The 23,399-nt window shown below is 36.5% G+C and overlaps 1 protein-coding gene across 5 annotated transcripts in view; it reads right to left on the bottom strand.

The window, feature by feature from the left end:
- Positions 1-1,112: 1,112 nt before the first annotated feature.
- CHIC1 (cysteine rich hydrophobic domain 1) overlaps positions 1,113-23,399 on the bottom strand; it is a 75,079-nt gene continuing 52,792 nt past the window's right edge. For 2 of the 5 annotated variants that reach the window (XM_025466212.3, XM_049107194.1), the window contains 3 exons: positions 22,805-22,861; positions 22,491-22,550; positions 1,113-1,688 (listed from right to left, as the gene is read on the bottom strand). In XM_025466212.3, the coding sequence (XP_025321997.1) occupies positions 1,605-1,688; positions 22,491-22,550; positions 22,805-22,861 (201 nt within the window). In that variant the 3' untranslated portion in view covers positions 1,113-1,604. Of the gene's footprint in view, positions 1,689-14,422; positions 20,778-22,490; positions 22,551-22,804; positions 22,862-23,399 lie in introns of those variants that run through there. The other 3 variants (XM_025466210.3, XM_025466211.3, XM_035712028.2) reach the window with 3 other exon arrangements.

The raw sequence follows: 23,399 nt of genomic DNA, 5'->3' as shown, positions 1-23,399 counted from the left end.
TTGAATTATCTCAAGGGGATAAATAAGAGGCTGACTGCTATAGGAGTTCACTGGCCACAGCTTCCCTAAGGGGGAGGATCCTTTCTTTTTCATCTGTGCTCTGGTAACTAGTATGTGTGGAGATGTCCTGGACAACAGCAATACTTTCCTTCACTTGCAGTTTTGAAAGCTCTTTATATCTATGATCTCATTTGATCCTCACAATAGCCCTATGAAGCAAGAATCATTATATTCTCACCATTTCATAAGTATATCATAGATTTTACGTGATCTCAAAGCTAGAAAAACGTAGGGCCAGCATTTGAATCCAAATAATCTGATTCCAAGTTCAGTGCTCTTTCCACAAGACCACTTTTACTCTACTTCAGGTGCTAGGTCTCAGAGCAGTCTCCAAAGGCTGCCTATTCTTTCTTTTTCTACTCACTAGTCCATGATCTCTTTTAATCTTTAGTTTCGTTTTCCATTCTATTGTAGATCAGCAGACTAGAACGTGGAAAAGATGCATTGCATACCTAGAAAAGAGAGATTTTAAAGTAGATTGAGTGTGTTGTAGGCTTAGGTGCTGGCATGTCTTGAGGAACTATTCATTTTTACAAGTTACAATTCATTTTTTTCCCCAAGAAAGAACATCTTAAAACCTCTTTCCAAGCCATGTCCCATTACCAACCTTTTCTATTAAACAACTAGACAATATGAGCATAAATTATCTCTGTCAGCTATTACTGATCTGAGGAAAAACTGGAACATAATATTTGGGTGACAGTAGCCACTGATTTCTTTGGATGCAACATCATATATCCCTCTAGTTGCTCCGTTCTTTATGGTAGGGTCTTTTTTAAATAATAAATTTATTTTTTATTGGTGTTCAATTTGCCAACATACAGAATAACACCCAGTGCTCATCCTGTCAAGTGCCTCCCTCAGTGCCCGCCACCCAGTCACCCCCACCCCCCACCCTCCTCCCCTTCCACCACCCCTAGTTCGTTTCCCAGAGTTAGGAGTCTTCCATGTTCTGTCTCCCTTTCTGATATTTCCTACCCATTTCTTCTCCCTTCCCCTCTATTCCCTTTTACTAATCTTTATATTCCCCAAATGAATGAGACCATATAATGTTTGTCCTTCTCCAATTGATTTATTTCACTCAGCATAATACCCTCCAGTTCCATCCACGTCGAAGCAAATGGTGGGTATTTGTCATTTCTAATGGCTGAGTAATATTCCATTGTATACATAAACCACATCTTCTTTATCCATTCATCTTTTGATGAACACCGAAGCTCCTTCCACAGTTTGGCTATTGTGGACATTGCTGCTATAAACATCGGGGTGCAGGTGTCCCGTTATGGTAGGTCTTGATCTCATTTCTCTTCATTACAACTTCTGGAGTCAGCATAGGTCTGCTCTTAGTGATCAAACCATTTCTCTTAATCTTATGGTATCTTTGAACCAGGTACTCATTCCTCCCAATTGAGACTTAATTCTGACTTGGTGCCCGAAATATATCAAAGTTCATTGTTCTTAGAGGCCAAGCCAACACTAACATGAGTCAGATGAAATCAATAGGTTGGCCAGTGGAGTTCCCATTCTCATTTGTGAGCACAGATTTATTTGTTGATTGTTTCTTTCACTTTGAGCAAACAAAAATTTGAGACAGATGAATAAAAGCCAAGGTTGAGATAAAAGCCAAACTGAAAGAGAAATAAAATTAAGGATTATATAACACAGTAGTATAATTGATTACTCATTAAGCTCTTTATAGAGTAGCAGACTGATATTAGAGATATCATAGAAAATGGGGATGTGAATGCAGAGATAATCCCCATCAAATATGGATGTTAAGAGCATCCAGTTAGTTGAAAGGTTGGTATATTTGAACTTTCTCCTTCTCTAGTCACTTCAAATAATCAGCTGGAGGAAAAGGGGTCCCAGAAAATTTCTTCAACATCCAAAAGTGTAAAATCATTGTTTATAATTCATTACTCTTGCTCTTTGGCCCCTTTAATGTACATTCTATCTAATTTCACTAATCCTTGGGGACTTCAATTTTGAAAGCATTTGGAAGTCTCTTCCTCTGCCTTTCATTCTGATCATTATCTATGTCACTCTGAATATCTGCATTGTTGCCCAGTTTTCATCTGTGAGAACCCTGATCAAACTGTAAGTACAGTTGGTCCTTGAACAACATGGGTTTGAACTGTGCAGGTCTGCTTATATATAGATTTTTAAACTAGTAAAGTACTATAAATATATTTTCCTTATGATTTTCTTAATAACCTTTTCTCTAGTTTATAAGAATATAGTATATAATACATGTAACCTACAAAATATGTGTTGACTGTTTATGTTATTAATAAGGCTTTCAGTCAGCAGTAGGCTATTAGTTAAGGTTTTGGGGAGTCAAATTTATACATGGAGCTTTGACTTCATGGGGGATGGTGGTGGCCGGTTGGAGCTCCTAACCCCTGTGTTAAAGGTCAACTGTATTTCAGGATGTTTTCTCAGAAAACACAATGAAACAGCAGGGTCCATGCACATGATGGGCGTACAAAGAATGCCAAAAGAACTTGAAGAGTGACCTCAAGTAAAAAGAACTGAGAAAGGACCCACTACTTCTACCTTGGCAGAGTTTTCAATGATCAACATTTTTTAAAACATAAGCAGCAGTAGATAATCTTGATGAAAGAATTGGATTAATTTATTCACCTATCAGAAGGCATACATTGTGAAATTGCTCTTCCATAGAAACAAAAGTACTGTGACTTGATATCTTCCCAGTCCTTTCACATGCTACCTTCTTAATCCTAACTATTCTGTTAGATGTAATTATTTCTATTCTACGGAAGAGGCAAAGGCTAAGAGTAAAACTGCATTCTCAAGATTGTCTAGAGAGGAATAGCAGGCAGGAAGCATAAAACAATTTACAGTAAATGTAATATAGATACTGTGCTTCTTTCCCTGAATCATGGCTGCCTTTCAAGAATTGGGAAAGCAGGTAAGAGGTAGCCATTTTAGAAGAGTGAGAAATAATCCTGTAGGGACACAGAATATGGCAAATAATATGTTAGGAAGGGCCTCTTTCATAAGGTGAAATTTTAAAAGCTATCAAGGGAAGCAGTATATCTGATTGCTGAAAGATGGGAGGGTAATTATAGACACAAATTGTTTGCTGTTTTTTTTTTTTTTAACTAACTATCAGAGTTCTGTAAATCATAGAATTTGAGTCAGTGGTTTTTAAGGGTTGAAGTATCTAGCACTGACTTTTAAGGACAGATCTGCAGGGTGGAGGATAGTGTCCTCAGGCCCCTCAATGGAGGAGCAAGGATTTTCTGTTCTATTCTTGGATGCTGGGGATGCCAGTTTGACCCTTCCAATTTTTGCCAATACCCCACCCAATTAGCACCTCTAAATAGTGTGTCTATTAATTCTTACCCTTAATTCTCCCTGTCTATCCAGAGGAAGACAGAAATACTGAGTGTCGCATCTCCCATGCCTCTCTTAAAGCAATTTTGGAATATACATCAAGAGCTATAAAGACTTCATATCCTTTTACCTAATAATTTATAGGAATCTTTCTGAAGGAAATTACCAGACTCAGGTAAAGATTTATGTATGAAAATGCTCAAGAAGTCATTATTTATAGTAGCAAAACACTGAAAACAGACTGAATACCAAACTGTGGAAAGTTATGTCATATTCAAACATTGTACTTCTATATAACCATAATTTCATTTCAAAGATCACATACTGATATGGGAAAATATGAAACTGTAAATGCAGCATACAATATGCAATATAATTAAAACTTTTAAAAAATGCATTACACATACATATAAAAATGTTATACTGTAACATTTAAGACATTAAAATGGTTGTAGATGATGGGGTTATGGGAAACTTATTTTCTTCTTCATACTCACCATATTTTATAGTAGAAGCCAATATTTTTATAAGGGAAAATTATCTTAATTACCAAACTTTTCATACATTAGACCATAATACAGGTGCTATTAAAACAAAAACTTAGATCTGTTTGTAGTATCTAAACCTATTTTTCAAAAATGTTTTGAGTATAGTTGACACACAATATATTACATTAGTTTCAGGTGTACAACATACAGATTCTCTTGTATCCCTGAAAAAGGGTATGCTATGCTTACCACAGTGTATATACCATCTGTTACCATACAACAGTATTACAATATTATTTACTATATCCTCTATGTAATGCCTTTTATTCAGGTGACTTGTTCATTCCATAACTGGAAGCCTGTATCTCCCACTCTCCTTCACCCATTTTGCACACTCCTCTAATCCCCTTTGCTCTGGCAACCCTAAGTTTGTTCTCTGTATTTATAGATCTGATTGTTTTTATTTATTTGCTTTTTTAGATTTGATTTATGAGTGAAATAATATTAGCCTATTTATTGGGTCCTTTTTTACAGAAGGGAAAAATAGACTAATTAAAAAAATTTTTGCATATTTTTAATTGGAGTTCGAATTGCCAACATATAGTATAACACCCAGTGCCCATCCCATCAAGTGCCCCCCTCAGTGCTCATCACCCAGTCACCCCATCCCCCCACCCACCTCCCTTTCCACTACCCCTTGATTGTTTCTCAGAGTTAGGTGTCCCTCATGTTCTGTCACCTTCACTGATATTTCCTACTCATTTTCTCTCCTTTCCCCTTCATTCCCTTTCACTATTTTTTATATTCCCCAAATGAATGAGACCATATAATGTTTGGCCTTCTCCGATTGACTTACTTCACTCAGCATAATACCCTCCAGCTCCATCCACGTTGAAGCAAATGGTGGGTATTTGTCATTTCTAATGGCTGAGTAATATTCCATTGTATACATAGACCACATCTTCCTGATCCATTCATCATTCTATGGACACCGAGGCCCCTTCCACAGTTTGGCTATTGTGGACATTGCTGCTATAAACATTGGGGTGCAGATGTCTCAGCGATTCACTGCATCTGTATCTTTGGAGTAAATCCCCAGCAGTGCAACTGCTGGGTCATAGGGCAGATCTATTTTTGACTCTTTAAGGAACCTCCACACAGTTTTCCAGAGTGGCTGTACCAGTTCACATTCCCACCAACAGTGGAAGAGGGTTCCCCTTTTTCCACATCCTCTCCAACATTTGTTGTTTCCTGCCTTGTTAATTTTCCCCATTCTCACTGGTGTGAGGTGGTATCTCATTGTGGTTTGGATTTGTATTTCTCTGATGACAAGTGATGCAGAGCATTTCCTCATGGGCTTGTTGGCCGTGTGTATGTCTTCTTTGATGAAACTTTTGTTCATGTGTTTTGCCCATTTCATAATTGGATTTTTTGTTTCTTGGGTGCTGAGTTTGATAAGTTCTTTATAGATCATGGATACTAGCCCTTTATCTGATATGTCATTTGCAAATATATTCTCCCATTCTGTAGGTGGTCTTTTAGTTTTGTTGACTGTGTCTTTTGCTGTGCAGAAGCTTTTTATCTTGATGAAGTCCCAATAATTCATTTTTGCTTTTGTTTCCCTTGCCTTCATAGATGTACCTTTCAAGAAGTTGCTGTGGCCAAGTTCAAAATGGGTGTTGCCTGTGTTCTCCTCCAGGATTTTGATGGATTGTGTCATATTTAGATATTTCATCCATTTTGAGTTTATCTTTGTGTATGGTGTAAGAGAATGGTCTAGTTTCATTCTTCTGCATGTGGCTGTCCAATTTTCCCAGCACCATTTATTGAAGAGACTTTCTTTTTTCCAGTGGATAGTCTTTCCTGCTCTGTCAAATATTAATTGACCATGGAGCTGAGGGCCCATTTCTGAGTTCACTATTCTGTTCCATTACTCTAGTTGTCTGTTTTTGTGCCAGTACCATGCTATCTTAATAATCAGAGCTTTGTAGTACAAGTTGAAATCTGGCATTGTGATGCCCTTGGCTATGGTTTTCTTTTTAAATATTCCCCTGGCTATCCAGGGTCTTTTCCACTTCCACACAAATCTTAAGATGATTTGTTCCAAAAAAAAAAGATGATTTTTTCCAACTCTCTGAAGAAAGTCCATGGTAGTTTGATAGGGACTGCATTAAATGTGTACATTGCCCTGGGTAACATTGACATTTTCACAATATTAATTCTTCCAATCCATGAGCATGGAATATTTTTCCATCACTTTGTGTCTTCCTCCATTTCTTTCAGAACTGTTCTGTAGTTTTTAGGGTATAGATCCTCTACCTCTTTGGTTAGGTTTATTCCTAGGTATCTTATGCTTTTGGGTGCCATTGTAAATGGATTGACTCCTTCATTTCTCTTTCTTCAGTCTCATTGTTAGTGTATAGAAATGCCACTGTTTTCTGGGCATTGATTTTGTATCCTGCCACATTGCTGAATTGCTGTATGAGTTCTAGCAATCTTGGGGTGGAGTCTTTTGGGTTTTCTACGTATAGTATCATGTCATTTGCAAAGAGGGAGAGCTTGACTTCTTCTTTGCCAATTTGAATGCCTTTTATTTGTTTTGGTTGACTGACTCCTATACTATGTTGAATAGCAGTGGTGAGAGTGGACATCCCTGTCGTGTTCCTAATCTTAGGGGAAAGGCTTCCAGTGTTTCCCCATTGAGGATGATATTGCCTGTGGGCTTTTTGTAGATGGCTTTTAAGATGTTGAGGAATGTTCACTCTATCCCTACACTCTGAAGAGTTTTGATCAGGAATGGATGCTGTATTTTGTCAAATGCTTCCTCTGCATCTATTGAGAGGATCATATGGTTTTTGGTTTTTCTCTGTTGATATGATCTATCATGTTGATTGCTTTATGTGTGTTGAACCAGCCTTGCATCCCAGGGATAATTCCCACTTGGTCATGGTGAATAATCTTAATGTATTGTTGGATCCTATGGACTAGTATCTTGTTGAGAATTTTTTCATCCATGTTCCATCAGGGATATTGGTCTATAATTCTCCTTTCTGGTGGGGTCTTTGTCTGGTTTTGGAATTAAGGTGATCGTGGCCTCATAGAAAAAGTTTGGAAGTATTCCATTTCTTTCTATCTTTCCAAACAGCTTTAGTAGAATAGGTATGGTTTCTTCTTTAAATGTTTGTTAGAATTTCCCTGGGAAGCCATCTGGCCCTGGACTTTTGTGTCTTGGGAGGTTTTTTGTTTTTTTGTGTTTTTTTTTTTTAAAGAGATTCTTTTTTTTTTTAAAAGAGATTCTTTTTTTTAAATTTTTATCTATTTATGATAGTCACAGAGAGAGAGAGAGAGGCAGAGACACAGGCAGAGGGAGAAGCAGGCAGAGGGAGAAGCAGGCTCCATGCACCAGGAGCCCGATGTGGGATTCGATCCTGGGTCTCCAGGATCGTGCCCTGGGCCAAAGGCAGGCGCCAAACCACTGCGCCACCCAGGGATCCCCCTTGGGAGGTTTTTGATGACTGCTTCAATTTCCTTGCTGGTTATTGGCCTGTTTAGGTTTTCTGTTTCTTCCTGTTCCAGGTTTGGTAGTTTGTGGTTTTCCAGAAATGCGTCCATTTCTACCAGATTGCCTAATTTATTGGCGTATAGCTGCTCATAATATTTTTTTTTAATTTTTATTTATTTATGATAGTGACACACACACAGAGAGAGAGGCAGAGACACAGGCAGAGAGAGAAGCAGGCTCTATGCACCGGGAGCCCGACGTGGGATTCGATCCCGTGTCTCCAGGATCGCGCCCTGGGTCAAAGGCAGGTGCCAAACCACTGCGCCACCCAGGGATCCCCATAATATGTTTTTAAAATCGCTTGTTTTTCCTTGGTGTTGGTAGTGATCTCTCCTTTCTCATTCATGATTTTATTGATTTGAGTCTTTTCTGTCTTGTTTTTAATAAGGTTGGCCAGTGGTTTATCTATCTTTTTAATTCTTTCAAAGAACCAACTCCTGGTTTTGTTTATCTGTTCTACAGTTCTTCTGTTCTCTATTTCATTGAGTTTTGTTTGAATCATTATTAACTCTCTTCTTCTGCTGAGTGTATATCTTATTCGCTGTTCTTTGTCCAGTTCCTTTAGGTGCATGGTTAGCTTGGGTATTTGAGTTTTTCCAGTTTTTTGAGGGATGGTTGTATTGCGATGTATTTCCCCCTCAGGACTTCTTTGTCTGTATACCAGATTTTGAACGGTTGTATTCTTCATTCTCATTAGTTTCCATGAATCTTTTTAATTTTTTCCTGATTTCCTGGTTGACCCTCTCATCTTTAAGCAAGATGGTCCTTAACCTCCACGTGTTTGAAATCCTTTCAAATTTCTTCTTGTGATTGAGTTCAAGTTTCAAAGCATTATGGTCTGAAAATATGTGGGGGACAATCCCAATCTATTGGTATCAGTTAATACTTGATTTGTGACCCAGTATGTGGTCTATTCTGGGGAAAGTTCCATGTGCACTTGAGAAGAATGTGTATTCAGTGTATTCAGTTACATGGATGTAAAGTTCTGTAAATATCTCTGAAATCCATCTCGTCCAGTGTATCATTTAAAGCTCTTGTTTCTTTGGAGATGTTGTGCTTAGATATCTGTAGATTGTAGAAAGTGCTACATTGAAGTCACCAAGAATAAGTGTGTTATTATCTAAGTATGCCTTAACTTTGGTTATAATTGATTGATATACTTGGCAGCTCCCACATTTGGGGCAGAAATATTCATGATTGTTATGTCCTCTTGTTGGATCGATCCTTTAAATATGATAGTGTCCCTCTTCATCTCTTACTACAGTCTTTGGGATAAAGTTTAATTTATCTGATGAAAGGATGGCTACCCCTGCTTTCTTTTGAGGACCATTTGAATGGTAAATGGTTCTCCAACCTTTTATTTTCAGGCTGTAGGTGTCCTTATCTCTAAAATGAGTCTCTTGTAGACAGCAAATAGATGGGTCTTGCTTTTTTTATCCAGTCTAAAACCCTGCCCCTTTTGATGGGGTCATTAAGTCCATTCACGTTCAGAATTACTATTTAAAGATATGAATTTAGTTTCAACACGATACCTATTCAGTCCCTGTTTTTGTGTATTGTTTGTGGGGCTTCCTCTTTCTTTTACATAGTCCCCCTTAATATTTCTTGCAGAGATGGTGTGGTGGTCACATATTCTTTCAGTTTCTGCCTATCTTGGAAGCTCTTTATCTCTCCTTCTATTCTGAATGAGAGCCTTTTGGGATAAAGTATTCTTGGCTGCATGTTCTTCTCATTTAGGACCCTGAATATATCCTGCTAGCCCTTTCTGGACTGCCAGGTCTCTGTGGAGAGGTCTGCTGTTATCCTAATGCTTCTCCCCATAAAAGTTAGAGATTTCTTGTCTCTTGCTGCTTTAAGGATCTTCTCTTTATATTTGGAATTTGCAAGTTTCCGTATTAAATGTCGAGGTGTTGAGTGGTTTTTATTGATTTTAGGGGGATCTGTCTATCTCCTGGATCTGAATGCCTGTTTCCCTTCCCAAGTTAAGGAAGTTCTCACCTACGATTTGTTCAAATATATATTCTGGACCTCTGTCCCTCTCGGCGCCCTCGGGAACCCCAATTAAATGTAGATTTTTCCTTCTGAGGCTGTCATTTATTTCCCTTTACCTATCTTCATGATGTTTTAATTGTTTTTCTCTTTTTCCCTCAGTTTTCCTCCTTGCCATCAACTTGTCTTCTGTGTCACTCACTTGTTCTTCTACCTCATTAACCCTCGGTATTAGGGCCTCCAGTTTGGATTCCATCTCATTTAATTAATTTTTAATTTGGCTTGATTAGATCTAAATTCTGCAGTCATGAAGTCTCTTGAATCCTTTATGCTTTTTTGTAGAGCCACCAGTAGCTTTATAATTGTGCTTCTGAATTGGCTTCCTGACATTGAATTGTAATCCAGATTTTGTAACTCTCTGGGAGAGAGGACTGTTTCTGATTCTTTCTTTTGAGGTGAGTTTTTCTTTCTAGTCCTTTTGCTCAGTGCAGAGTGGCCAAAAACAAGTTGTGCTGGAAATAGGAGAAAAAGAAAGAAAAAAAAAAAAAGAAAAAAGAAAGAAAAAAAAACGGGGGGGGGGTGGGGAACAAACAGAAAACAAAAAACAAAGGGTAGTATCTTCTGATAATATATACTGTAAATCCCTCGACTTCCCCTGGAACTTTCCAGTGCTGCTTGGTCAATAACTTGCTCTTCCCCTGTCCTTCCAGCTGGTCTTCTGGGGGAGGGGCCTGCTGTGCTGATTCTCAGGTGTGTGAACCTGGGGTAGCTGCCCAGCCCCCTACCAGGTGCACGGCTCAGCGGGAGCTGTTTATCCTGTGAGGCCCCTGCTCAGTCTCAGGTACAAGGTGACACCAGGAGGAACAACAGCAGTGGATGTGGCCAGCTCTCCAGCCCTGGAGTCAGCTCCTGCAGTAACCACCACAGGTCCAGTCCACTGGGGCCTGGATACTCCAGGGCGGTGGGGCACATATCTGCACAGCTTGGGCTGCCTGGCGGCAGGAGCATCCTTGCTGTCCTGGGACCTCCCTGCCTCTGCCTGCCCCGGGAGGAGATCTGGGCTGGATCTTGGGCTTGTCCCCCAGCGCCCTGGGCTCCAGGGCCTGCACTGCTGGAATCGTGCTCCTGGCCACGCAGCATCCTCTTCGCAGAGCCTCTGCCTGAGCCGCCTCCGAGCTGCTCCTGGGCTCAGCGGGGCGGGCGCTGCAGCCCTTTAAGGAGCTTGGCCGCGGTGTGTGGCGCACTCTCCCCTGGGGCGCAGTTCCTCTGTTAGTGCCCCTCGGAACCTGAGGGCATCCCTGCCCCTCCTGGGATCCTGCTCGAACCCCCTGTGAGCACCTTTCCCTCGGGGAAGTTTGGTAAAGCTCCTGCTTCTCCGGGACTGGGCTTTCCTGTCCTGGGGGCACTCTCCGCGGGTCCTTAGCCCGCCTACTCGTGTGGGCTCCTCTCCCTTGGATGCTTTTTTATTTCTTATTTTTTTTCCGTCTTCCTACCTTGATAGAAGCGCAAACTCTTGTCACTGTAGCATTCCAGCTATTTTCTCTTTAAGTCTCAGGCTGAATTCGTAGGTCTTCAGGATGATTTGAAGGTTATCTAGGTACGTTGGTGGGGACAGGTGACTTGGGGTCCCTAATCTTTTGCCATCGCCAGCAACTCCCTGCATGTTCTTCTCATTTAGGACCCTGGATATATCCTGCCAGACCTTTCTGGCCTGCTAGGTCTCTGTGGAGAGGTCTGCTGTGAATGTAATAGTTCTCCACATATAAATTTGGGATCTCTTGTCTCTTGCTGCTTTAAGGATTTTCTCTTTATCTTTGGAATTTGCAAGTTTTGCTATTAAATGTCGAGGTGTTGAACGTTTTTTTTTTAATGATTTATTTATTTATTCATGAGAGACCCAGATTGAGAGGAGAGGCAGAGACATAGGCAGAGGGAGAAGCAGGCTCCTTGCAGGGGGCCCGATGAGGGACTCGATCCCGGATCCGGGGATCACGACCTGAGCCAAAGGCAGGCGCCCAACCGCGGAGCCACCCAGGCGTCCCTGAATGGTTTTTTATTTTAGGGGGGGGGGACCTCTCTATCTCCTCGATCTGAATGCCTGTTTCCCTCCCCAAATTAGGGAAGTTCTCAGGTATGATTTGTTCAAATATGCTTTCTGGTCCTCTGTCCCTCTTGGTGCCTTCTGGAACCCCAATTAAACGTGAATTTTTCCTTCTGAGGCTGTCATTTATTTCCTCATGGTCTTTTATTCGTTTTTTTTTTTTCTCAGCTTCCTTCCTTGCCATCAACTTGTCTTGTATCACTCACTCTTCTGCCTCATTAACACTTGTTGTTAGGACCTCCAGTTTGTATTGCCTCTCACTTAATGATTTTTAATTTCGGCATGATTAGATCTAAATTGTGCAGTCATGAAATCTCTTGAATACTTCATTCTTTTTTCCTTAGCCACCAGTAGCTTTAGAATTGTGCTTCTGAATTGGCTTTCTGACATCGACTTGTAATCTACATTCTTTAACTCTGTGGTAGCAAGTACTGTTTCTGATTCTTTTATTTTTTTTTTTGTGGTGAGTTCTTCCTTTTAGTCATTTTGCTCAGCGCAGAGTGGCTAAAAATGAGTTGTTTTGTTAGAAGCGAAAACTCATCTCTCTGTAGTGTTCCAGTTGTTTTGTCTTTAAATCTCAGGTCGTAAACTGTGGAAAGAGCCTCGGTGTCCATTGAAAGATGAATGGATAAAGAAGCTGTGGTATATGTATACAATGGAATATTAGCCAGTAGAAACGACAAATACCCATTTGCTTTGACGTGGATGGAACTGGAGGGTATTATGCTGAGTGAAATGTCAATCAGAGAAGGACAAACACTAAAAAAATAAATCTCAGGTTGAATTCATTGGTTTTCAGGATGATTTGAAGTTTACCTAGGTAAGTTGATGAGGACAGGTGACTTGGGGACCCTATTCCTCCGCTGTAAACAGCCTATTTTGAAATAAGTCTAAATTTTCTTTTAGATTAATATCTTGGTACAACCTATTGTGATAAAAGAGAAATAATTAGCAGTCCAATATAAATAACAAAAGATAGGATAGATTTTATGATTCATACCTAGAATTCTTATCATGGAACTGTCACCTTGGGCAATATTACTCTGGGGAGATAACAAGGTAGCTGCTGCTTTGGGTGTTTGGCCAAACTTTTGTTGCAAAGCTATAAAGTAAAGATTAGTTCTAAAATAATGTGTTTGTCTTCCCTGCTTGTGGCTGTGTTTCACTAGGTGGTCTTTGATGTCACTATTCTATTTGGAAGCTTGACTAGCTTCATAAACACTATCCATTTATCATACACAGACTTTCAGAGGCATACAATTTGAAATACACCAATGTTATAGAATCATCTCATGGAAACTTAAAATGTCAGAATTAATTGAGGCTCTAGAAAGTGTCTAACTCAGGAATTAGGAAATCAGTAGGTCATTTGTTAAGAAAACAGTTCCCTCCACCACAAAAAGAAAACAAACACCTAAAACCCCAAACACTCTCTCCATCACCACCACCCACTCACCAAATTCTTAAAAAGAATATATGTAGCTACCATGGTTCATATTTTTTCCTTAATTTTGAGACATGGATTCAAGAAATATTTTGCTTTTTACCTATATCATAAGAAAACAACATAACATGAGTTTCAGGGAGACAAGAGTAAATAGTAACGACTGTGGCACAACAATAAATGCTCCCTCCAAAAAGGGCAGGCTGCCATTCAGCTCTAGCTAATTGTTCACATGTGAAATTTCTCAAAAGAAGTGAGAAATCTGGATTTTTATGTGAAGTCTCTTAAGTGCTGGCAACTATCTCAAAATGTGTGAAAAAAAAGTCTGTAGGTCAAAGACATGTCTGTTGGAGGACTGGCTGTATCTTAGTTTGCAACTCTGATATAACTCAGCCTCCTTCCTGGGGATGATGGATAAAATCAAGCTGAGTGTTCTGATTTTTGCTAGAAGTCACTCAGGTAACAGAACAAGGATCATAATTCAGATTTATGGTAATTAGAACTGGAGAATTCTAGTATCCCCCAAAGAATTTCCTACACTGAGGTAGGTAAGTATCCCATTCTGTGTTAAATATTATTTAATCACAGATATAAAGGCAGCTGGTATCAGCCCTCAATAATAGAAAATGTAATGTAAAAGTATTTCCCACATAGCACATCCTACTCCACACCCAAGAAGTTATCAATAAAAAGTATAGATTTTTACATATCCATATGGTAAAGTTTCAAAAAATAATTTTATTTATTTTTAAGATTTTGAGAGAGAGCAGAGTGAGAGCTAGAGAGCATGATCTGAGACAAGGGTCAGAAGGAGAGGGAGAAGAGGGCTCCCTGCTGAGTGAGGAACCCCATGTGAAGCTGAATTCCAGGACCTTGAGATAATTATAATTATCAAAGATGATGGGAAGAATTGAATTTTTGTTATATTACATTTTCCTGCTTTGCTGAATTTGCAAAAGTTTGACATAAGTTTAAAAAAATCTAATATTGCATGCTAATCAGCTTGAGTAGCAATTCAGGTAGATGTTAACATTTGAATTTATAACTGTTGACAAAAGAGTCAAAACTTTTACCTAGTAGCTTCATATTTTGACATTTCTTTCACTAAAAAGTTATGCTTAAGTAAGGTGGAATGCCATATGACTTGACTTTTAATTTTATAGTTCACAGGTGGGCATGCAAAGTAGTTTAGAAACAAATTCCTACTTAGGCAAATACCAAACACTGGGCACAACAAAGGCCTCCAAAGCGAATATATAGTATGAATTACTTACAGGTTTAGATGTAACATTAGCAAGTGCAGGAAGATATGCAATATGCAAAATACAATTTTTAAAAGGAAGCCTTAAGTAACCAACTTAGAATGATGAAAACATAGAAGAGAAGGAAGAAAGGGAGATGTACCAAAGGACACACAATTCATTAACATAGATTTGCACTTTATTGTAATTTTGCATCCTGAGATAATAAAATTTTATATCTGACAAGTGAACAAAAGAAGCAGCAGTGAAAGTTTCAGAGAGGCAAGTGTCCTTCATTTTGGCACAGCTGTAAATAGGTTGAGTTCTTTCAGGGGAGTGACTCTCAAACTAGGGAGAAAAATAAATTCATTCCACAAGCTATGTAACAATACAAGATGCATGAATATTCTTGGTTTGAATGGACATATCCATCTTTATTCTTTTCTGGTAAAGCTGTCCCAGTAGGAATCCTCTGCCAAAAAGTAGAAATCCTAGGCTTTTCAAACGGATGTTTTGATCAATGCCCATTTTCCAGCTACCAGCATTTCCTGTTTTTGTAGCTGAGATTCATATTTGTATGTGGTTAGTCCAAGGAGGGAACACTAGCTTGTTGATTATATAATTTCAAACATCTGTAATTTGTTCAAAGTTCAGGCATTAAAATAATTCTACACTATATACTTACTAGAAAAATGGAAAATTAAGAAAATTAAGCCAAGTAAATAGCAACAAGATAAGCAGGACAAAAAGGGACATTTGAGAAATTATTGCTTATAATGAGTTTATACACAGAACTACTTTGAGACTCAGAAATTGATATTTAGTCCAATGCTTGAACATATAACAGTTTCCACATTTGCAATCCTATGTGTGTATGTATAATTTACAAATACACACTCAATCAACTCAATTATCCTGGAACAGAAGAGAACAGAAGGCAGATTCTAATCTGAAGTTATATAGCCCAGTCTAGCCAAAACACACACACACACACACACACACACACACACACACACACACACACCACAATTCAGCATTTCATTATTTAGGGACTGGTTTAAGTAACTTGTGGAGAGGGTCAAATAATCTTAGTTCCAAAAAAAATAATCTTAGTTCCTTTACAAAAGTGGCCTCCGACATTTTCACCATAAGGATCCCTTTATTGTTCCTTCCCCATGTTTTGAAGAGTTTTATTTACTAAACTTTATGTAATAGCAGGCTTTTTCATTCTTTTATTAATCAAAAGCAGAACTGTCATTCACAACTTCTGATCAGTGTGTGATAACCAGTATTATGTTAGGCAGGATTTAAAAAATCTAAGCAAAATGCATGGAAATTCAATGTTTTAGTTGGCTTATGCAGTAGAAATATTATGGGTAAATGTATGATTTCTAGTATACTTTTTGAAGTATTAAAAAAGGTTCAAGGATGCCCTCACTGCTATCTTTATCTGTCCCAAGTTGGGAACCACTGATTTACATCCACCTGCTTTTCCTTCCTAAGTCAAGTATTAACATAACACAATTACTCATGTTAACATATAGGGGATTAATAACAAAATTTACTACTGATAAAACAGATTAACTGCAACACTCATTCTGTAGGGTTTGACTGAGAAAGAAAACATAAAGACTTAAAGGAATCTATTTAGAAATGACAAAATTATGATATCCAGTATATATCTTTCAGTCAACTTCAAAAGCACATTAATATGTGAAAAAATCCTCAATTCCCCTGTGAGGTAGGTCCAGATTATTGTCCCCACTTCCACAATGAGGACATGAGGTACAGAGGAATTAAGCAGCAGAGCTAAGAATTAAACCAGAAGTGACTTGGGTTTGAATTCCATACTACTTCTCTTTCCGTCTAATAGCAATTTGTTCCAACAGATCCTTTTGAGGATATGGAACTTAGTAAGACACTGAAGCAGATATTGGATATTAAATTTTTCACATCAATTTCAAAGTGGATCCTCCCATATCTCCATTGTTGTCACAGTTATAATTCTTGCCTGGATACCAAAAACATAGATTCCACATATGCACAGCCCACAGACCTAAATCTTTAGTTCTTAGGGAAATTAAATTTATTTTTATTACCACAGAAGGGCTGAGGTCTAGCAGGTATCAGGTTCTTTGAGTCTGTGTGACATGAACACACATCAGCTAGGAGCCAGTTGGCAAATCAAACATTTACTGTGTGCAAGGCACTGTGAGAATTTCCACCAAGGGTAGAAGATCTGAGAAAAATCACTCTGGGATTCTGTAGAGAAAAATTTCCTAAGGATTCCTAGAATCAAAGCATGTTAGGTTATCTCTAATTTTCTGTCCAGCTCTAGGTTCAACCCCATGCTTTTACAGATAAATAGACGGATATGTAATTTAAGTGACTTGCCCAAAGCCCATGATATTAGATCATTTCCTCACTTAGTAAGAACCTGACAAAGTCCACAGAAAATGAATATATTCTCAGGTTGCCATCATCAAAATGAAAAGCTGGCTCAGAATCAAAAAAGAGAAATTTGGGGCAAGATATGGATATACATATCTTTTCTTTTTTTTAGTCCTCATGTTACTTAGACAAGTATTATTAATAAAATCTATTCCTTTTCTGTGAAAATTTTCCAATAATTTACCATTTAAAGGAATTCCAACAATTTGACAATTGGTGCAAAATGCAAAATGAATTTTTTAATGCAGAATTTTAATAGGCATAAGAGGACTTAACTTCAATGAATTTGGGGATGTTATAATCAAATTAGCAAAACATATTTCCATATGTGAAACTGCTCAAACGAGTATATATAATTTTTATATCCTTCTAGGTCAACATAGTTAATTCTGATGAAATACTGTTTGGGGTTTTATGTTCAAGTACTGAGGTTTGATTTTAAGTGGTGGTTTATTTGTAAACAAAATTAAAATGCTAATAATTTTTAAAAGCTCTAATACATCTGGAAAAACCCTAGTTGTTCTAAGCCTTACAAATGCTGTTATGGAACATTTGTAAGGATGTGTATGGAACTTCATTCAAATTATGAAAAAAAATAAGAATAAATTTCATTAAAAATGGTAGGGTGCTAAATATTAACACAGATTAATTGATCACATATTAGTGTTTATAGATAATAATATAAATAGTATGTACATTAAATACTTAAGTGGATTTTGGTAGGGCTTCAAAGACCACTGTTCTTCTAGAACCATATTAAATTACATATTTGCTAGCATTAGAATTATACCAGTTTTATAAGTGATTGATAGTCCAGTTCTGTAATATTTTATTACTAACATATATGATTAGGGGAAAACAAAGAAATAGGCTTTAAGTAATAGAAGAAATATAATATGCTAATGAAATATTGGTATATTTGAAAAAGATGGTTTTAAATTTCATGATCTGTCAATTTATCCATTCTGTTTCCTTCAAAATAAAACGTTATCTTTGTTGAAAAAAGACAAGGCACTTCTCCGTCTAATTCTAACATCTGACTACAATGGTCTCTTTCTTAAATTAATATAGTGGGTAGGAGGGAACAAAAAGTAGTTGGAAAAGGTTAGGCCTTAATTTCTTTTTATACATAATTTAGGTGTTTAAAGGGGCATTGAGGATGGAGATGTGTAACGGAATGTTAAAGAAGGAACAGTTTTAACTTGTAATTTCAAAGCTTTGTGAGATCTATATACTTTGGCAAATAGATGTTATTTTCTCTGGAACCTACCACAGCAGGTTTCATAAAAGAATATCATGTAACAAAGAAATTCAACTTTCTTTAACTTAAAAACAGCTTTCATAAGAATATTCTACTAACTTGATGGAAATATCCAAGTATGTTTTATCCTGAGGATAAAAGAAAAAAAAGGCCAATGGGGGAAGAATTAATGATCACATAGTGTACTTCGTCATTTCACCATTCATTGCTGCCAATTTCATTGAAAACATCCCCCTCCAAAGCAGTCCAAAATATTCAACTGCTAATTAGCCCCCTACATAGGAAAATAGTTTGAAAAAACAATCATATAAGAAAGAAAAAAGAAAATTGGGTATTTTCTGAGTAGTTCAAGAAAATAAGATGAGCCAACCAGCATAATGAGCAATAAAACAATAAATTTAAAAACAATTAGAGTAGGTTTAAAAATTAAGTTTACAAACACTGGCAAATTATTTTTATGACAAATATTACTGTAACTTGAGTTATATTCTGTCACCTTCAGATGCACTCTATTTCTGTCTCAATATTTGTTTCATGGAAACAATTCACCACTTCTTGCTGTTCTTTGAGCAAACCAAGTGTGATTTATACATGGCAGAAAAAGTTACTATGACCAAATTCTAAATGTACAGAAGAAAATGAGATTTTAAGGACTGACACTCAAAATTATTCTACCATTGCTAATTAGAGATTTCATACTGTTCTGGAAAACAATTTTGGTATTAGTCACAGTTTGAAGCATAAACCTGATGATATTAGCTGGAGCATAAACCACAGATACAATTGTTCCCTGACCTTAGCTATAAAACAAGACATTTGGTATGCATTTTCAGAGGTTTCCACCTTGTCTATAAAAATACATATTTAATTTTGCAGCAGACAGACAAATGATATTTGCAGGCACACATATTACAAGTTAGAAATTCTGGGTGGCTTGGTAGCACAGGGGTAATGGCGCTCTACAGTGGGAGGTGGAAAAGTGTGCAAACAATTAGAGTCATATCAAATAGTGTCTTTTTTTCCCTCTTCTTTTACTGGTCCAGGACTATGGATTTCAAATTAGGCATGAATTTTAAAAGTGACTTTAAAAGACTTGAACTTGTATGAAAAAATGACTGTTCTCTTCACTGGGATAAATGTTTACCTAAAAATTTTTACTGAATGTACTAAGTAAGAGTTAAGATGACAAATAGGATATTACTGAATCTCAGATACTTTTAACTTATTTTTAGCAACAGGAATTACAAATAATGCCTATATACAGGCATACATTTGTAGTTGAATTAACAGAATATAAAGCTTTAATTATGTTAAAAAATCAAACTAAGTGTGGTGTTCTTGTTCATCTTACTTGTGAAGAGAAAAAGAAAAATAGGTACATATCAATAAAAAGGCTACATGTGTGGTGAATTTATAAACTAAAATACTTTTGTCTAAGTACCTATCTTTCCTCATTAATAATATTCAAATGTTTAAAAAAAAGATGTTCAAAAAATAATATTTTTATCAATTATGAATCAGCCACGAAGTATTCTTTAGATACAGCTTCTCAATTAGCCTTCTCTTTCCCAAAACAAAATATCAGAACTCCATAAAGGGATTAGCAGTGGCTTTGAGTGAGGATCTAGACACCTCCCAGGACATCTGAAATCTTGAAAACACTCCTTTAAGATCATAATTGTGTATATTTTCAAATGAGGGAAAGGATACATAATGGGAAATAAATAAGGACAGTGAGGCTATGAAATGTGTCAGATGTCAAATGAATTTTTTGGGGGGTGGGAGTGGAGGAAAAAATGGGAATTACTGGATTAAATGGAAAAACTAAGGTTCTTGGTTTCAGGTGCAATGCAGAATATATCAGACAATGATTTTAATTTTAATTCACTCGTTACAAAGGGTAATCCTGCCCTACACCTGAAATTTTTAACAAACTCATTATGGCTCTGCCATAAAACAGCATGTTAACAGTCTATACATTCAAGAGGATGCTTGCAAACTTCATTCATATTAAAACCTATGCAGATTTGTTGGCAATACAGTAAGAGTAATATTACATTCTGTAAACCATGGCATATCACATTTTATGTTATGCAAAGAGACAGTATTTATAAGTTTTTTAAGAGTTTAATATTTTATCCACTAACATAAGTGATAATTTAGCAAAGTGCAGGACAAAACCAGTGCTATTAATTGCATGTCCTTTAAAAGCAAGTAAGAGTAAAACCATTTCTAAAAGCTACCAAAAGCTAATTTACTTATGTCCAGTAAGGGATTACAGAGCATTAAGTAGCCTAGAAAACTGATGCATATTTAGAAACAGTGAGTATGAAAATTATAAGGCAGCATGCTCAGAACAAATTTTTGTTTTTGTTTTTTTAAACACCAGCACTGATGTTTTATCTTTAGTGGCAACTATATATATACATATACGTCTCTGTGTGTGTATTTATTTAAAAACTGAGAGTGCAAAACACAAGCTTCATTTAACAAAAACAAAAAGATGTGCAAATTTTCTTCTTAAACCAACACAAATAAAAGAGTAAAGGAGAATATTCTAAGGAAGAAGAAGAAGAAGAAGAAGAAGAAGAAGAAGAAGAAGAAGAAGAAGAAGAAGAAGGAATAATAATAATAATAATAATAATAATAATAATAATAATAAAGAATAAGTTGAACACAGTAAAGGAGACCATCTTCATTCCAAAATCATCTACAAGGCACTAAGGGTAGGAAATGACAAGTAACACAGAAGTGACTGAATCAAATTCCTCAGTCAGGCCGGAATATGGGATATTTTGGTAAGAATTCTATTAGTATTACCTGTAAAATAAAAACAAATAAGAATATATTGACAAAATAATTTTCATTTACTAGAACATATATAACCCAAGAAGTCTATAATCATTTTTCATAGGATTATACTTTGGTCCTCTGTATAAAGCAAGTGAAATATATAAAATGGTTATAGAAACAATTTACAAGTTATCATTAGATTAGCAATTAAACTGGCAAATATAACTATTTATTGTAGCTAAGTTTCTATGACCTAATTTACAATAGTTATTTGTTTAGGTGCAGAAAAGTAAACCCTCTTACATTATCATCTCCTTCTACACCTCCTCTCCCCCCTCCCCTTTTTTTTCTAACAAAGTAGAAAGGATTAAAACTGTTTTATACAGATTTGAAAAAATACCTTTATGTATATTACATCTATATATTTTTCAATTAAAGCAGTGATAATGGTTATTACTACCTTTTACAAGTTGTTTGCAAAAAATAATGAAGTATCCAAATGGATTGATTAAAACATTTTAATTAAAGAAAGGCTAGAAATATAATAAGAACCTAAGGTATTTATAAACATAAATTTATACATTAAATTTATATTTAATATTTTATTTATAAATTTAATGTATAAACTTATAATACATTATATAAGGTATTTATCTATAGTGGATTTTTGATTTGTGGTCATTTGCACATTTTTTCCCTAGCTATTCAAAGTGGAGAAAAATAACATGATAATCCTTATTTATGATATGGAAATGGGATGTTTATACAGTAAATATATACTATATGCCAACAACTTGAAGCTTAGATAAATTTCATATTATTTTGAATGTTTTTTTATTTTTTTAAAGATTTTATTTATTTATTCATGAGAGACAGAGAGAGAGAAGAGGCAGAGTCACAGGCAGAGGGAGAAGCAGGCTCCATACAGGAAACCTGATGACGGACTCATTTCTGGGACTCTGGGATCAGGCCCTGAGCCAAAGGCAGACGCTCAACTGCCGAGCCACCCAGGTTGACCCTCTTTTGAATGTTTATGATGCTGAAGTTACCATATTGGCTATATGTTGTGTTTTGTGATTAAGATTGTATAGATTTCAGTAAAAAAAGCCTATGATGGGATCCCTGGGCAGCGCAGCGGTTTGGCGCCTGCCTTTGGCCCAGGGCGCGATCCTGGAGACCCGGGATCGAATCCCACGTCAGGCTCCCAGTGCATGGAGCCTGCTTCTCCCTCTGCCTGTGTCTCTGCCTCTCTCTCTCTCTCTGTGTGACTATCATAAATAAATAAAAATTTAAAAAAGCCTATGATTTCTTTATTAAAAATTAAATGTTAGCTAAGACAAAAACCAAGAACATGAATTCAGAATTCAGAAGTCAATTACTATTTTATGCAAGTTTTGTTAAGATCGCATTTAGAAATACTTTGTTCAACAGCAGCTGTGCCCATTACCATATGTGATGGTCTGTACCTATATGAAAAGATTAAGGTTGTACCATGTTTTCATTGGAGAATACTACCTGAGATTTTTCTCGGATCTAAGTAATTACTAGCCTTCAAGATATTTTATGTTGGCTACAAATCTAAGGAAGATGGAAGGAAATCTCTATGTTCCAAATGACAAAAGTTTAGGCTGAGGAGAGAAAAGGTAGAAAGAAGAACTGACAAATGATAAATAAGCATAGTAAAATGTAACATTTAGAATGGAATCCAAAAAAAGTAATTAGAAACAACAGCATACTTACATATTCCATCATATTGCTAGTTTCGCATTTCCTTTTAGTCAACTTCCAGTGCAAAGCAAGCTAAGAAAGTACAGTTAAGAATTTTGATATCAACTTATATTATTACCTATAACATTTGAATAAATCACTGAGAACCATCCAGGAATAAGCATAAGATACATAATATAACAGTTAAAAACAACTTGTAAAGAATATACATTAAAATTGAATATTAGTTCTTTAATCCATTCTTTTGTGGTCTGAAAAATTCCCATTTTTTCAATATAATAATGCAAATATATAAATGGGGCATTTACTTGCTTAAACTTTCTTACCTTGTGATATAATCTGTTATTTTCCCATTCTAATAACTTCTGAATTGATCTTCTGGTCTAAGAGAAAGAATCAAGACTTTGTTACAAGATGAACTGAAGAACTTTGTAAATTATGTGTATCTATATTTTTCTGCTTATTTGTAAAATCCAATTGTTTTCTCTTCTTGTTTTTCCTTTAGAAATCAGAAAAAAGCAATGTAACTGACAGAAACTTCCAAAAGAGGAGTAATATGAGCAATTATTATACTGTTAATATAAGATCTCTCTCTCCCTCTCTTCATACACCCACACCTATATATATGAGATTTTAGTATATGCTTTTCAAAATGAAATATGTACAAATTGTTCTGTGTTATGCATTCACCGGATTATTGTGAAATCATTACCGATACCACTAGTAGTCCATTTATGGACCTAATCTTGACTTTCACATACCTTTCCATAGGGTTACTTTTTCTATATACATGTAATACGCCAAGTTAATCTGAATCCTCACAGAAAGCTTTCTCATAAGAGGTCCTAGCACAATGCCTGGCATATAGTAGTCACTCGAGGCGAAGTATACAAACTGAATGAAGCAAGCCAACATATATCA

The sequence above is a fragment of the Canis lupus genome, chromosome X (assembly GCF_003254725.2).
Source record: "Canis lupus dingo isolate Sandy chromosome X, ASM325472v2, whole genome shotgun sequence".
Classification (NCBI taxonomy): domain Eukaryota; kingdom Metazoa; phylum Chordata; class Mammalia; order Carnivora; family Canidae; genus Canis; species Canis lupus.
This window is presented reverse-complemented; position numbering and strand designations above follow the sequence as displayed.